Below are 13,034 nucleotides of genomic sequence, written 5' to 3'. Positions count from 1 at the left end.
GTGATGCAAATTTTTGTTATCCTGGTTAAAAATTGTAGAGAAAAGAATGGACTAAAATGTGGCAAGCAGTGCATTTATAGACACATCCAGTGTGGGGTGTGAGTAGATGCACAATAAGCACAAACATGAAAAAATTAAATTGCTTCTGCTAGAGAATTTGAACCTACGAAAATATCACTCTGCAACGGATCTTATGTTCCCACCTAGGTTTCCATGGTTTTGCCATTTGTTCACAAAGGCTTCTTTAGGCTTTTGACATTAAATGTTCATTACGGAGAAGAGGTGTGTGCTTTTGAAAAATCCTTCCCACATATAACCAGAAAAAACTTGAATTTGGGCACCGTTATAGCTGTTTTCCAAGAATTTCATCATTTCCTCTATGCATAAGTGAATGTCTGTCCACCTCATTTGCCTGAAAACTGTACTACATCAGCAGGATGGATCATTTGGCTTCCTTGTTGGTCCTGGGGGATATGAACACAGCCCACAGATCTACCAGCAGCTGACTGCCTGGTAAATGTTTACTTACAAATTAGCACGAGTGATAATTTATTAAGATAATAAGCATAGATTACATTTAATGGCTTAGACATTATGCATTATGAACACAGTATTTTATGTTTAGTTGAAGCAAGTGTACACGACTATTAATATGATACCCAAATTTAACTCGAAATTGTGCACTAGAGAGTTTAAACCAAGTCAAGCCATGTATTGTAGTGCATCGGCGCTTAAATTAAGGCCTTCAGGAAGGTTTCACAATGGTAAAGCAATATCACATCATTCACCTATACTGTGTGTCAAGATTTGTTTATTTCTTAGATTCTCTTCTCCTTCCTCCATAAGTTGACTTATTCAGTTACTGAAGAACACTGTTTCTCTCTTGACAAACATCACTGCGTCAAAACTTTGGTTTCTGAAGCTGAGGTGAATAATCTGTCAGCAGGGACACCATGACAGCCTGGGATGACACAACAAAGAAAGAGAAAGAAAGAAATCGGCAAATATTAGCAAGAATCTGCTTAGGGACCTAAGGAAGAGGAAATGGATTGCTGCTTTGAAGGCCTGTAGTTAAAATGTGTTTTCCCAAGGAAATGATAAGGGGACAGTTCTAAATTAATATTTGTTTTTATTTGGATAGAGGAAGGTCCGGAAGGATCAGGCTGACCCAAATAAATGCAGGAACACCATGCTTACTTAGGCCTCATTCCAGAACTAGTGGGTAAGAGAGTTGAAATGAGATACCATGGTGGTAGCCATGATTGGATTTTCCAGTCATAAGTGAAACCTAGGTATTGGTTGGTTTTAGAGAAATATAATCCCTCTCATCCTGATGTTTATGCTGTGGTTTGGTCACTTGTAACCTAGAGAAGTTTAGAATCAATCAGATGTAGAATAAGAAAAGTAAATAGTTTGGGCTAACAAATAATGTCTGCCTGAATCTGGGTCCTCATGAAGGAATATTTATAATCGAGAGTATAGCTTCCCATTAGGCTGTGACCCACAAATGGTAATTTGCATTTTTACTCTTCCCTGCTTCCACAATAATAACGATAGTAATAATATCAGAAACAACCACAACAAATGCTTACTGAATGCTTACTGTGTACTGGACTAAATGCCTTATCATATGTTGGTCACTTAAGAAATATTTGCCAGGCACTGTGCTAGGTGCTGCTAGGTAGAAATGTCTATCCATTATCTCATTTAATGCAATAAGCTTCTAAGGTAACTTCTGTTACTATCATTTATATATGGGAAAATCCTGGAAAAAAACGATAGTACACAACCAGGTTTGGACTCAGGTTTCTCTGACTTTACCCTTAGGAGGTGGTTTTACTGCCTTACAGGTTCTTACTGTCTCCTTTTGACCATATTGTACATGTGTCCCTAGCCTGTACCAGAAATGCAAGTTTTCTATTTCATAGGTATTCATTGAAAGTATTTACTGAACAGTTACCATGTGTTGGGCCCTGTATTGAGTGCTTTATGTACACCATACTACTTCATATCCTTCCCTACTTGTGTGAAGTGGTAAGAGAGAGGAAGGTGTAGGTATTTCCTGAGTGGTGGTAGTAGGGGATGGATTTGCATCTGCCTGTCCCTAAGATCTTAACCACTATGCTTAGATGACTCTTACTTCATTTAATCCTCATAAACTTATGAAGTTATTTCTATTTTTATCTCCATTATCATATGAATAAACTGGACTTGCTCAAGATCACATAGAGAGTCAGAATTTTAACTTGATTTCCAAAGTCTGTAGTCTAGAAGCAATACCCTGTATCACCAGTAGGCTACAAAAAAATGTTTTGAGCACAAATATAGGGTGTTATGCTCCCTTCCAGGTATAACGAAGAGCATTATAGACAAGGTCGATGCTCTTATGAAGGCGTTTTCATTATAGTAGGGGGACAGGCAACAAACAAAAAAAAATACCAAGTCGGGATAAATGTCATTAATAAGTAAAATAAAAAATGGAGGGGCACCTGGGTGCCTCAGTGGACCAAGTGTCTGCTTTTGGCTCAGGTCATGATCCTGGGGTCCTGGGATCGAGCCCTATGTCTCTCTCAAATAAATAAATTTTAAAAATCTTTAAATAAAATAAAATAATGTGATAAAGGAGGCTGAAGAACCTCTTTAAGAGTGGGTAGCAAAGGGAATAGTCAACAAAACAAAGAGGCAGCCCACGGAATGGGAGAAAATATTCACAAAATTATACTACGGACAAAGGGCTGATATCTGAGATCTATTAAAAACTCCTCAAACTCAACACCCACAAAACAGATAATCACATCAAAAAATGGGCAGAAGACATGAACAGACACTTCTCTGAAGAAGACATACAAATGGCTAACAGACACATGAAAAAATTTTCATCATCATTAGCATCAGGGAGATCCAAATCAAAACCACATTGAGAGCACCTCACACCAGTTAGAATGGTCAAAATCAACAGTACAGTAAACAACAAGTGTTGGAGAGGATGTGGAGAATTGGGAACCCTCTTACACTCTTGGTGGGAATGCAAGTTGTGCAGTCACTTTGGAAAACAGTGTGGAGATTCCTTAAGAAATTAAAAATAGAGCTACCCTATGATCCTGCAATTGCACTACTGGGTATTTACCCTAAAGATACAGATGTAGTGAACAGAAGGGCCATCTGTACCCCAGTGTTCATAGCAGCAATGGCCACAGTCACCAAACTGTGGAAAGAGCCAAGATGCCCTTCAACAGATGAATGGATAAAGAAGATATGGTCCATATATACAATGGAATATTACACCTGCATCAGAAAGGATGAATGCCCAACTTTTGTATCAACATGGATGGGACTGGAGGAGATTAAGCTGAGTGAAATAAGTCAAGCAGAGAGAGTCAATTATCATATGGTTTCACTTACTTGTGGGGTATAAGGAATAACGCGGAGGACATTGGGAGAAGGAGAAGAGAAATGAGTTGGGGGAAATCGTAGAGCGAGACAAACCATGAGAGACTGTGGACTTTGAGAAACAAACTGAGGGTTTTGGAGGGGAGGGGGAGTAAGGGGTTGGGTGAGCCTGGTGCTGGGTATCAAGGAGGGCATGTATTGCATGGAGCACTAGGTGTGATTCATAAACAATGTTGGAACACTGAAAAAATAAAATAAAATTTAAGAAAAAAGAGTGGGTGGCCAGTGAAGGCCTTGTTAAAGGAATGACATTTGAGATTTGAATGACAAGAAGAAACTAGGAAGGCCAAACTCTAGGATAAGAACACCTTCCAGGTAAAATATTTTAAGCTTCTTTATGGGTTTTTAGGATCACATCTCAGTTTGTTTGTTTTTTTTAATTGTTAATGGTCATTGCAAGTGTCAAATTTATTTTCAAATGTTAAATCTTATAAAGTCAACTTGGAGTAGAGTTGCCAGATTTGGTTAAATAAACAAATAAGTAAATACAGACAGTTAAATTGGCATTTAAGAAAGCAACATTTTTTTTAAAAACTGTAAGTATGTTCCAAATATTGCATGGGACATACCTATACTAAACAATTATTTGTTGTTTAGCTAAAATTCCAGTTTAACTGGGTATCCTGTATTTGATCTGTCACCCCTAATTTGGAGAGAAATAAAGTACTAAAATACTGTGAATTAGATTTGCAGTGGTGTTGCATATCTAAGGATCATCCTGATAACAGTGCTTTGAAGTATCAGCTCTACTGCGCAGTCCCTTTAGGTTACTTCAGGTCCACAGTAAAAATTGTAGGCAGAGGAAGAAAGGTACCTGACGTTTTATGAGTTCTACAACCTTCCTAATTACTGAAAAATACAAAAGCAACCTTTGTGGGGAGGAGAGGGTATGTTTAAAAAACAAAATAAAACAAAGGGATCCAAAGGCTTTTGCACAATGGAGAGAATGATATGATTACTAGAGTGTTCTGAACAGCACAGCTAGAATTCACCCAACATGGAGGCTTTGAAAAGCTCCTCTAAGTACTGAAAGAATATGCATTTGCTGGGGAGGGCATGTACTACGGTGAGCCCTGTGAATTGTGTAAGACTGATGAATCATAGACCTGTACCCCTGAAGCAAATAATACATTATATGTTAATAAAAAAAGTTAATTGCTTTTGGAGCAAGCCCCACCCTATTTAGTTATGTATTTGCCATCAGTCATTATGGACATGTTAGAACTTGAGGCTAGATTGTATTTTTCTTTTCTTCTTCCATCCTGATTTTAAATGAAATTATGTGTGGAAATTGTTCTCTAGACAGTAGTCCTGTCCAGCAGAACATTCTGCAATTATCAAAATGTTCTATGTCTGTGCTGTCAGATACAAATAATGTAGCCACCAGCCATGTGTGGCTATTGAGCACTTAAAATGTGCTTAGTATGTCTGAGGAATAAACTCTTACATTTCATTATATTTTAATTAGTTTAAATTTAAATAGAAATAGCCACAAGTGCCTAGTAGCTATTACACTGGATAGGGAATTTCTAGAGGAAAACAAGTATTGTGCCTTTAGAACATCCCAGAGAAATCTATCTCAGTAGTGTTAAGCCTAAATGCCATTTCAAATAAGTTACCTAAGAATCATTTCTTTCCATGTAAAATAGGAATTTAGACTAGACAATCTCTAGGGTCTCATCTCCCCTGAAAATATCATATTCCTAGGAATTGTACAGGCTAACTGGGGACTACATACTATTCTTTTTTTTGTTTTGTTTTTAATCTCCAATGCCTGGCAGAGGGACCAGCACCTAGTAGATGCATAGTATACGACTGCCAACATGAACTTCACTCAATGGGACCTCCAGTCTCTAACTCAGAGAATTGAAGAATATAGCACGTGTGTCACCACCTCTCTTCCAGAATCCATGTCAGGTGTCACTAGTTATGTCACTTTCTTTCTGAGACCACAGGTAGGCTTAGAACCTTCTGAACATAGATAACTTAAGTAGCCTGTTGCTGAGACTGAGGACCCTATGATTGAAAACCATTTGCCATCTGTATAGTTTGATCTGTTGATCTTATCTGTGAGGAAACCAGGACCCAGAGAGGTAATACTTATCCAAGATGGCAGAGTTCACGAGCATTAAAGACTATATAAAATATATAAAGTATATGCTGGCTAACTGAAGATAAAAAAGTATATAAAGTATGCAGTATATAAAGAATGCATCTAGGGTGCAAGTCTTCTCACTCCCAGGCAATATTCTTTCTATTTTAGATGCTCTTCCTTCATTTTAACATGGCTATGCCTCTTGTTTGCTTTGAAATATATTTTCCCCTAATAATAGTGGGCACTTCAGGAAGGTAGGGTATGGAGAGATGGTGGTAGGTCTTAGGCAGATGGAAAATAGGTGGACATAAGATTTCCCTTTGTTTATGTATGTGTGTATCTATCTATCTATCTATCTATCTATACGTATGTATATATGTATATATATTTATCCTTGTAAGCATCTTAATAATGTGAATACATGATGTATTTAATTTTTTAAAGTAAATTCAATTTAAAGATGTTGTTTAATAAGATCTTCAAAAATTCAGAAGTGCAGAACATCTCCATAAATGATATTTTAGCAACATTTCTTTTAATTTTTCCCCACTGAATTTCTGCAAAGGTCATGTTTTAACAGATTTGGGTTGATTTATCTTTGTAACTTCAGTCATCTTCTGAGAAAGACTAGAGCTTGAGAAAAATTTTTTGCCATGCCTCTTCCTGGGGTATGTGGTTGAAGAGCTCACATTTTCTTTTTTGTCATCTAGATCTTTGCTACTCAAAATGTGGTCTCCCGGACAGCAGCATCTGCATTACCTAGGTGCTTGTTAGAAATGCTGGATCTTGGGCCCCATCTCGGGGCCTATTGAATCTATCTGCACTTTAACAAGATCCCTAGGTGATTCAAATAGTTAGAATGGCAAAAATTGACCAGGCAAGAAACAACAAATGCTGGAGAGGATGAGGAGAAAGGGGAACCCTCTTACACTATTGGTGGAAATGCAAGTTGGTGCAGCCACTTTGGAAAATAGTGTGGAGAGTCCTCAAAAAGTTAAGGCTATCCTATGACCCAGCAATTACACTACACTACCCAAAGATACAGATGTAGTGAAAAGAAAGGCTACATGCACCCCAACGTTCATAGCAGCAATGTCCGCAATAGCCAAACTGTGGAAGGAGCCACGATGTCCTTCAACAGACGAATGGATAAAGAAGATGTGGTCCATATATACAATGGAATATTACTCAGCCATCAGAAAGGATGAATACCCCACATTTGCATCAACATTGCTGGAACTGGAGGAGATTGTGCTAAGTGAAATAAGTCAAGCAGAGAAAGACAATTATCATATGGTTTCACTTATTTGTGGAACATAAGGAATAGCATTAGGAGAAGGAAGGAAAAAATGAAGGGGGGGGGAATTAGAGGGGGAGATGAATGATGAAAGACTACAGATGCCGAGAAACAAACTGAGGGTTTTAGAGGGGAGAAGGGTGGGGGGGATGGGTGAGCCTGGTGATGGGTATTAAGGAGGAGATGTATTACATGGAGCACTGGGTGTTATATGCAAACAATGAATCATGTAACAATACATCATCAAAAACTAATGAAGTACTGTATGGTGACTAATGTAACATAATAAAAAAAATTTTTTAAAAAAGCTTTGGAAGCACAGGTCTAGATAACGTGGCAGTCGCCATTTTGGCCAAAGCTAGTGTCCTGAGGTGGCCAGCTGGAGGGTACAGTAAAAACAAAATCATCCCTCCTATTAGATATGACAAATTTAGACCTGACATATAACTTTCCATTGGAAAGGAAATCATGATTGGATTTCAAGCAGCCATAGTGGAGCTCAAAACCCTCCTGGTCACCGTATTAGGTCAACAATGAAAAAGATGTCAGTGATAATAATTATAATAATACTTACAGTGTATTAGATACCATACTAAATTCTCTACATGTATTATTTTAATGCTCACAATAACCCTATCTATTCCCATTTAGATAAAATAACCCTATCTATTCCCATTTAGATAAAATGAATTCCCATTAGATAAAAAAAATTACCAGAGTCTTTTCCAGCTCATTTTTCTGTACTCCAGGATTTGAAAGTTATAAACTACTTTTCCCAAAAGCTACAGTGCTGACATGACACTCAACTGTAGGTACTCAAGTCTTAGAGTCATAAGTGAACGTGCATTGAAAGCCATCGTCTGAGAGATTAGGTCTTCTGGTCTAAGCAGATGGGGGGTATCTGGTTCAGCTGGGGCAGCGATAATGGAGTATCTGGCATTTAGTTTCAGGGGTCTTAGGTACCAGTCTTTGCGTAGCTGTGTCAGTGCTGTTTGGCTACTAAAGAACCACAATGTTGTTGGGCGATTTTCTTGCGTGTGTTGTTTCTGAATATGTGGTGTCCAGGAATGACTTGCTGCACTTTCTTTCCCCAGAGATTCTGGGCACTGCTAAATGTCTCTTAATAAATTCCTATATTATCTTTTTATCTTTCCTAGAGTGGCCTCTATTTGCCAGCAAGAACCCAGCTGGTACAGTAATTGAAATCAGTTAAATCACTAAAAACTAAAAAAACAAAAAAGACAATGGTACTAAATTATGGCACAGGAACGTCGGTTTTTCAGAGAAGAAGGTGATGCTTGGACTATTGTAACACACAGATGTAAGGTTAATATTTCCTAGAATAGCAGTGATGAAGATGAAACTTATGTTAAGTGGAGCAGTATTTTGTTAAATTAGTTTTGTTGCAGTTCCGGAAATGTTCAGTACTTAAAGCAGATATATCTATAGAGCCAAAGTCAAGTAGAGTACCAAAACAATGATCTGGGTAAGTCATAAAAGGAAGAAAAGAGAAAGGAAATAAGATATCTTTAAATACTCATTTTGTGCCAGGCACTGAATTAGGAATCTTTATAAATTTTAATAAGGGGACTGTAAAATAAGAATTATACAATATAATGGTTGGCAGACAATGGTGGCTGGTGTTCAGGCTGATTAAGAGCAGCCTCAATTTTTATTAAAATAGATATATTTGGGGGCACCTGGGTGGCTCATTCAGATGAGCACCCAAATCTTGATTTCAGCTCAGGGTCATGAGACTGAGCCCAGCCTGGGGCTCCACACTTGGCATGGGACCTGCTTGGGATTCTCTCTTCCTCTCCCTCTGCCCCGCCCCCTGGCTCACTCTTGCTCACTCTCTCGCTTTCTTAAAAAAAAATGGCAATAAAATAAAATAGATATATCTGGAAGGACATCAATTTTATACCATTAAAAATACAATATAAATGCTAAGAAGCAATAACAATCTATTATGAACTTCCTGGGAAAAAAGTAGATGCCATATGAGTAAGTCATATAGGTAGATAATCTCAGTTGCTTATTATTTACCAAAAGGCATGAATGACCAAGTTAGGGCCACACAGAGAAACTCTTCTTAGCTTCCATTCCCCATTTCTTGCTTACCATGATTGTCCACTTCCTGTTTTCAGCCTCTGGGAATACTAGTGATCGTGGAGAATAAAACACTTCATCATCCACTTCTTCTGGCTTTCTGGGCAAGCAGTGTAAAAACGTCCAGTCAGAGGCAGCAACTTTAGCAGTCTAAAGAAGAAATAGGATGCATCTGTGTTTTGACTAGTATATATGGCTATTGCTTTTGTCTTCTTCAATATTAAAACACACATATGGTGTGGAGTCAGAGACCAAATGCAAAGGGAGAGACAACGAGGCAGAGCGGTGGTTTAAATTCAAGGCACCAAAAGGAAACATAAATGGTACTTTCAACTTACGGAATTTTATAGTCATTTTTTTTTTAATTTGGGAGAATGTTACTCCAAATTAAACCACTAACTCCGTGTTCTGGTTCTCTGTCTAGAGGGATTGTGAACATTTCAGTAAAGAGTTCCATGGGTGTAATGCGTGGCTGATAGCAAAAGTTACCCATTATGCCCCAATATATTTTAAAAGTTGCTTTTATGAGGTTATGTTACATTTTGAGCTTATCTATAAGTTACGGTTTTTAGCAGTTGAAGTATACTTCATCACTAATTAAAACACTTTTGAAAGAGAGTGCGCTGAGATAGGAGTGCATTAAACAGGATTATGAGCAGTATATACAAGAGGTTTCCTTCTTAATGCAACAGTCCTAACAGTTGTAATTTTCTCCAGCCATTAAGTCCTGAAAGCTACATTTTCCCATCCATTTCCATTGTTCACGTACAGAGTCAAAACTGCAGTACCTCATAATTTCTTACCTCAAAATTACTGCTTTTTACTAAACTTTTTACTTCCCATACTTGTTCGAGGTTCAGAACCTTCTGAATTTCTAAAATAATGGCTAAGTTACATGGGAAAGGAATAACATTTGAGTCAGTCATACATCAGTGTGATGAATGTGCTTCAAGCCTGCAGTCCTGGCACCACAAAAATGCCTAAGGCTGGTCAAGGCAAGGACGAGGTAAGCCACAAGGAATTTAGAATTTCTCCATGAACGTATTTCCACATATATGCCAACAGATTAGCCATAATGTATAAATAACTCCTATAACCAATAATGGCAAAAAAATAGAAAATGGGCAAAGGATATGATAGCATTTTAGAGAAAGACACATGGAAATGGCCAGTAAACAGGAAACGATGTTTAGCTTCATTAGTAATCCAGGAAATGCAAAATTTAAAAAGCATGAGATACAGATTTTAAAAATTAAAAATGTAAATAACAACTAAGAGTAGAAAGAGTATGGAGAGAGTAGAAATTATCTTCTTTTTGGGTGGCTATTTAGCAGCATTTACCTATTTTAAAAAGTATATCCCACTTTACACAGAAGTTCTTTTTCCATGGATCTGTTCTCCAGTAATACTTGCACAGAGAAATACGTCTAAGGATATTCATTGCGGCATTGTTTGTAATTGGGATCATTAAAAATAGCCCAGTTTATCAACATAAATCATAGTTCCCCCAGAGCTTGGAATATTATGCAACCATTTAAAAGAATGAAAAATATCTAAATAAATGGCCAAGAAAATCTAAGATTTGTTAAGTGGGGAAAGTAAGTCAGAATAATATGTCCGATATGCCATTTACGAGACATTAATAGTTGTGTGTGTGTATATGAAGTCATATATAAATACACAGAAAAGGTCTGCAAAGGGATGCATCAAATGGTCGAGCCATGGCTCCCTCTGGGAATAGTCACTATTGAAAGGATAAGGGAAAGACACTTTCACTTTTTATTTTCCAAATTTCATTCTATTGACATGGATAAATAAGGAGCTAGTATTTACATATTGCTTTATCAATGAAATATCTGTAGTGTTTGCTCAGTCTCTTTCTCTACCAAAACAGACTAGCTGCTCTGCTGACAAAATCCCAACGTACACTTGCCTGGTAGAGTATTCCTCCAGAAGAGCAGTTCTCAAAGTGTGACCCTGGAGCAGCAGCATTGCATCACCTGGGAACTTGGTACAAATGCCAGTTCTTGGGTCCCACCTCTAATCTACTAATTCAGAACCCCAGCGGAGTGGGGTCCTGCCAGCTGTGTATTAAGAGCTCCAGGCAATTCAGAGGCACTGAGAAGACTTGCTTCAGATCTTAATGAAAGGCATCAGAGTAGATGGGATTCCCCTGGGAATGCCCTGGAAGCCGTAAGCAAAGCTAAACTGGACTCGAGTGTCCTGAACAACTAGAGGCAAGGACTAGCCCGAAGAACCTAATTATACAGCTTTTCTTAGAGGAGAAATAGGAAGAAACTGCATGCAACAGAAGTAACAGTGTCTCTAGACACACACACAGCAAAGCATTCCGATGCCTCCACGGCCCCATCGCTGTGAAAGGGAAAAGCTTGCTTCTCTCTTCTGCCTGATTGCAAATGCCTGCATCCAGGACAAAAGAGTCTTTCCAAAGGCCATCCATAGCTAAGCTTCAGGAGGAGAGAAATCCCTGGAGGATGCAGTCAGCGCATCCTTTATAGGGAAGGAGAGGACAGTCTGCGGTCCCCAAAGCGAACGAGTGATCAGATGGTTCGCCCTTTGTGAATGGAATTAATGAACTTTCAGAGAGACATCAGTTTGTACCTTCATTGTAACCTGGTAACCTTGGAAAGCCTGGAGCCGCTTTTTCTTCTCCTCTTCTTGTCCCATGCTTATCCACGTGTCTGTAATTAACACATTGCCTCCACGAGCCGCTTCCAATGGATCATTTGTCAGTGACAGCTTGGTGCCATTCTAGCATACACAAGCATGGCCGTTAAACAAGTTCATGGGACAGAGAAAGGCCATTCTAAGTTTACATATAAGGAGCATACCTCCTTGGCATACTGCTCTGCCACCTTGGTCACACTGGGATCTGGCTCATAACCCTGCAGGGGGAAGAAATCAACTGTTATTTAGGCAACTGTTTTGTATTAGGCTGTCTTATATATGTATTATTTTCCTCTCAACAGCAATGTCCGCTGTCCTTCCCTTTGCTGCTTCAAGTGGGATACGGTATTGACATCTAAATTCCAAACCTTCATAGGGCTTTTGGGAATTTAACAAGGTAACCGGCTGCCCCATCTTTCTCTTATTATCCTTCACCTCTTCAATTATCAGATAAACAGGGCATGGTGCTTTCCAGCTCTCAGTAGGGCCCCTTCTCCTTCCTCTAATAGTGTTAAGAGGATTACATATGTAATTCTACAAGCAGATGCCATTTTGTCTCCATCTTTCCAGGAGTTGTGTGGGGTTTTTTTGCAATGTTTTTGTATTTGTTTCTGTTTTTGTCTGGGATGCTTTTCTCCGCTTGCTTCATGTGGCTAACGCTTTCAAGTCTCAGCTCAAATGTCTCCTCCGCAGAAGAACCTTCCCCAAGCACCCAAGTTAGCTTGGGGCCACGTGCCAGTGTTCTGAGTGCAGGGCTCGTGCTTTGAAATGCCATTTACACCACAAGCACCCTGCTTTTCCTCAAATATATTTGTCTGGGATCGTTTGGCGAAAGCAGGGTCGGGGCTTGGGTGAAGCAAGCGAGGTGCTGGGACACAGAGTTTAAGCAGAACTGTCAGAGTCTTTGTGAGCACAAATGGCGCACCAGAGGGGCCTCGCTTGCTTGGCTGAGTCTCAACTCTGGGTGAGGGGACGTTAGAGGGCACTAAAGCCTCCCCCGAGCTATTCCAGACGCCCCAGGTAGCCCTGAACCTCCCCCACCCTCCAATCTGTTCTGTCAACAGCAGCGAGGATTGTTCTCTCTGAAGCCTGCAATGTTTACCACTTGTTCCTTAAGTCCAAGCTGATTAAGAGTATCAAGGCTTCCCCCTGCCCCCACATTCCCTGTTTCTGTCTCTCTTAATTCTTCTCAACATCTTGCTGTAGGAAAGGCAATCTGAGTGTTATCTCCGCACTACGTCTTGCCCTTTTCTGCCATCTCAGCCTTTTACCCTTGAACACCTCCTCCTGTCCCCTCCTGGGGGTCTTCGTTGGAACATGTCAGCTCTTCTTTTGTCAAACTTTAGCCCAGCCTCACCTCTGGACCCTCCATATGGAGGTCTTGTCAGTCCAAAC

At 39.3% G+C, this 13,034-nt stretch overlaps 1 protein-coding gene across 1 annotated transcript in view; it reads right to left on the bottom strand.

Annotated features, from left to right (window-relative positions):
* Window positions 1-503: 503 nt before the first annotated feature.
* The window catches only part of OTC (ornithine carbamoyltransferase), a 60,118-nt gene continuing 47,587 nt past the window's right edge, over window positions 504-13,034 (bottom strand). The window contains exons 7-10 of the mRNA XM_032883150.1: window positions 11,804-11,857; window positions 11,574-11,723; window positions 8,964-9,101; window positions 504-961 (exon numbers count right to left, since the gene is read on the bottom strand). Of these exons, the coding sequence (XP_032739041.1) occupies window positions 902-961; window positions 8,964-9,101; window positions 11,574-11,723; window positions 11,804-11,857 (402 nt within the window). The 3' untranslated portion in view covers window positions 504-901. The remainder of the gene's footprint in view (window positions 962-8,963; window positions 9,102-11,573; window positions 11,724-11,803; window positions 11,858-13,034) is intronic.

This window comes from Lontra canadensis, unplaced genomic scaffold, assembly GCF_010015895.1.
Source record: "Lontra canadensis isolate GAN:19392208 unplaced genomic scaffold, GSC_riverotter_1.0 scaffold86, whole genome shotgun sequence".
Taxonomy (NCBI): Eukaryota; Metazoa; Chordata; class Mammalia; order Carnivora; family Mustelidae; genus Lontra; species Lontra canadensis.
Note: the sequence above shows the minus strand (reverse complement) of the source record. Positions and strands in the feature narration are given on the sequence as shown.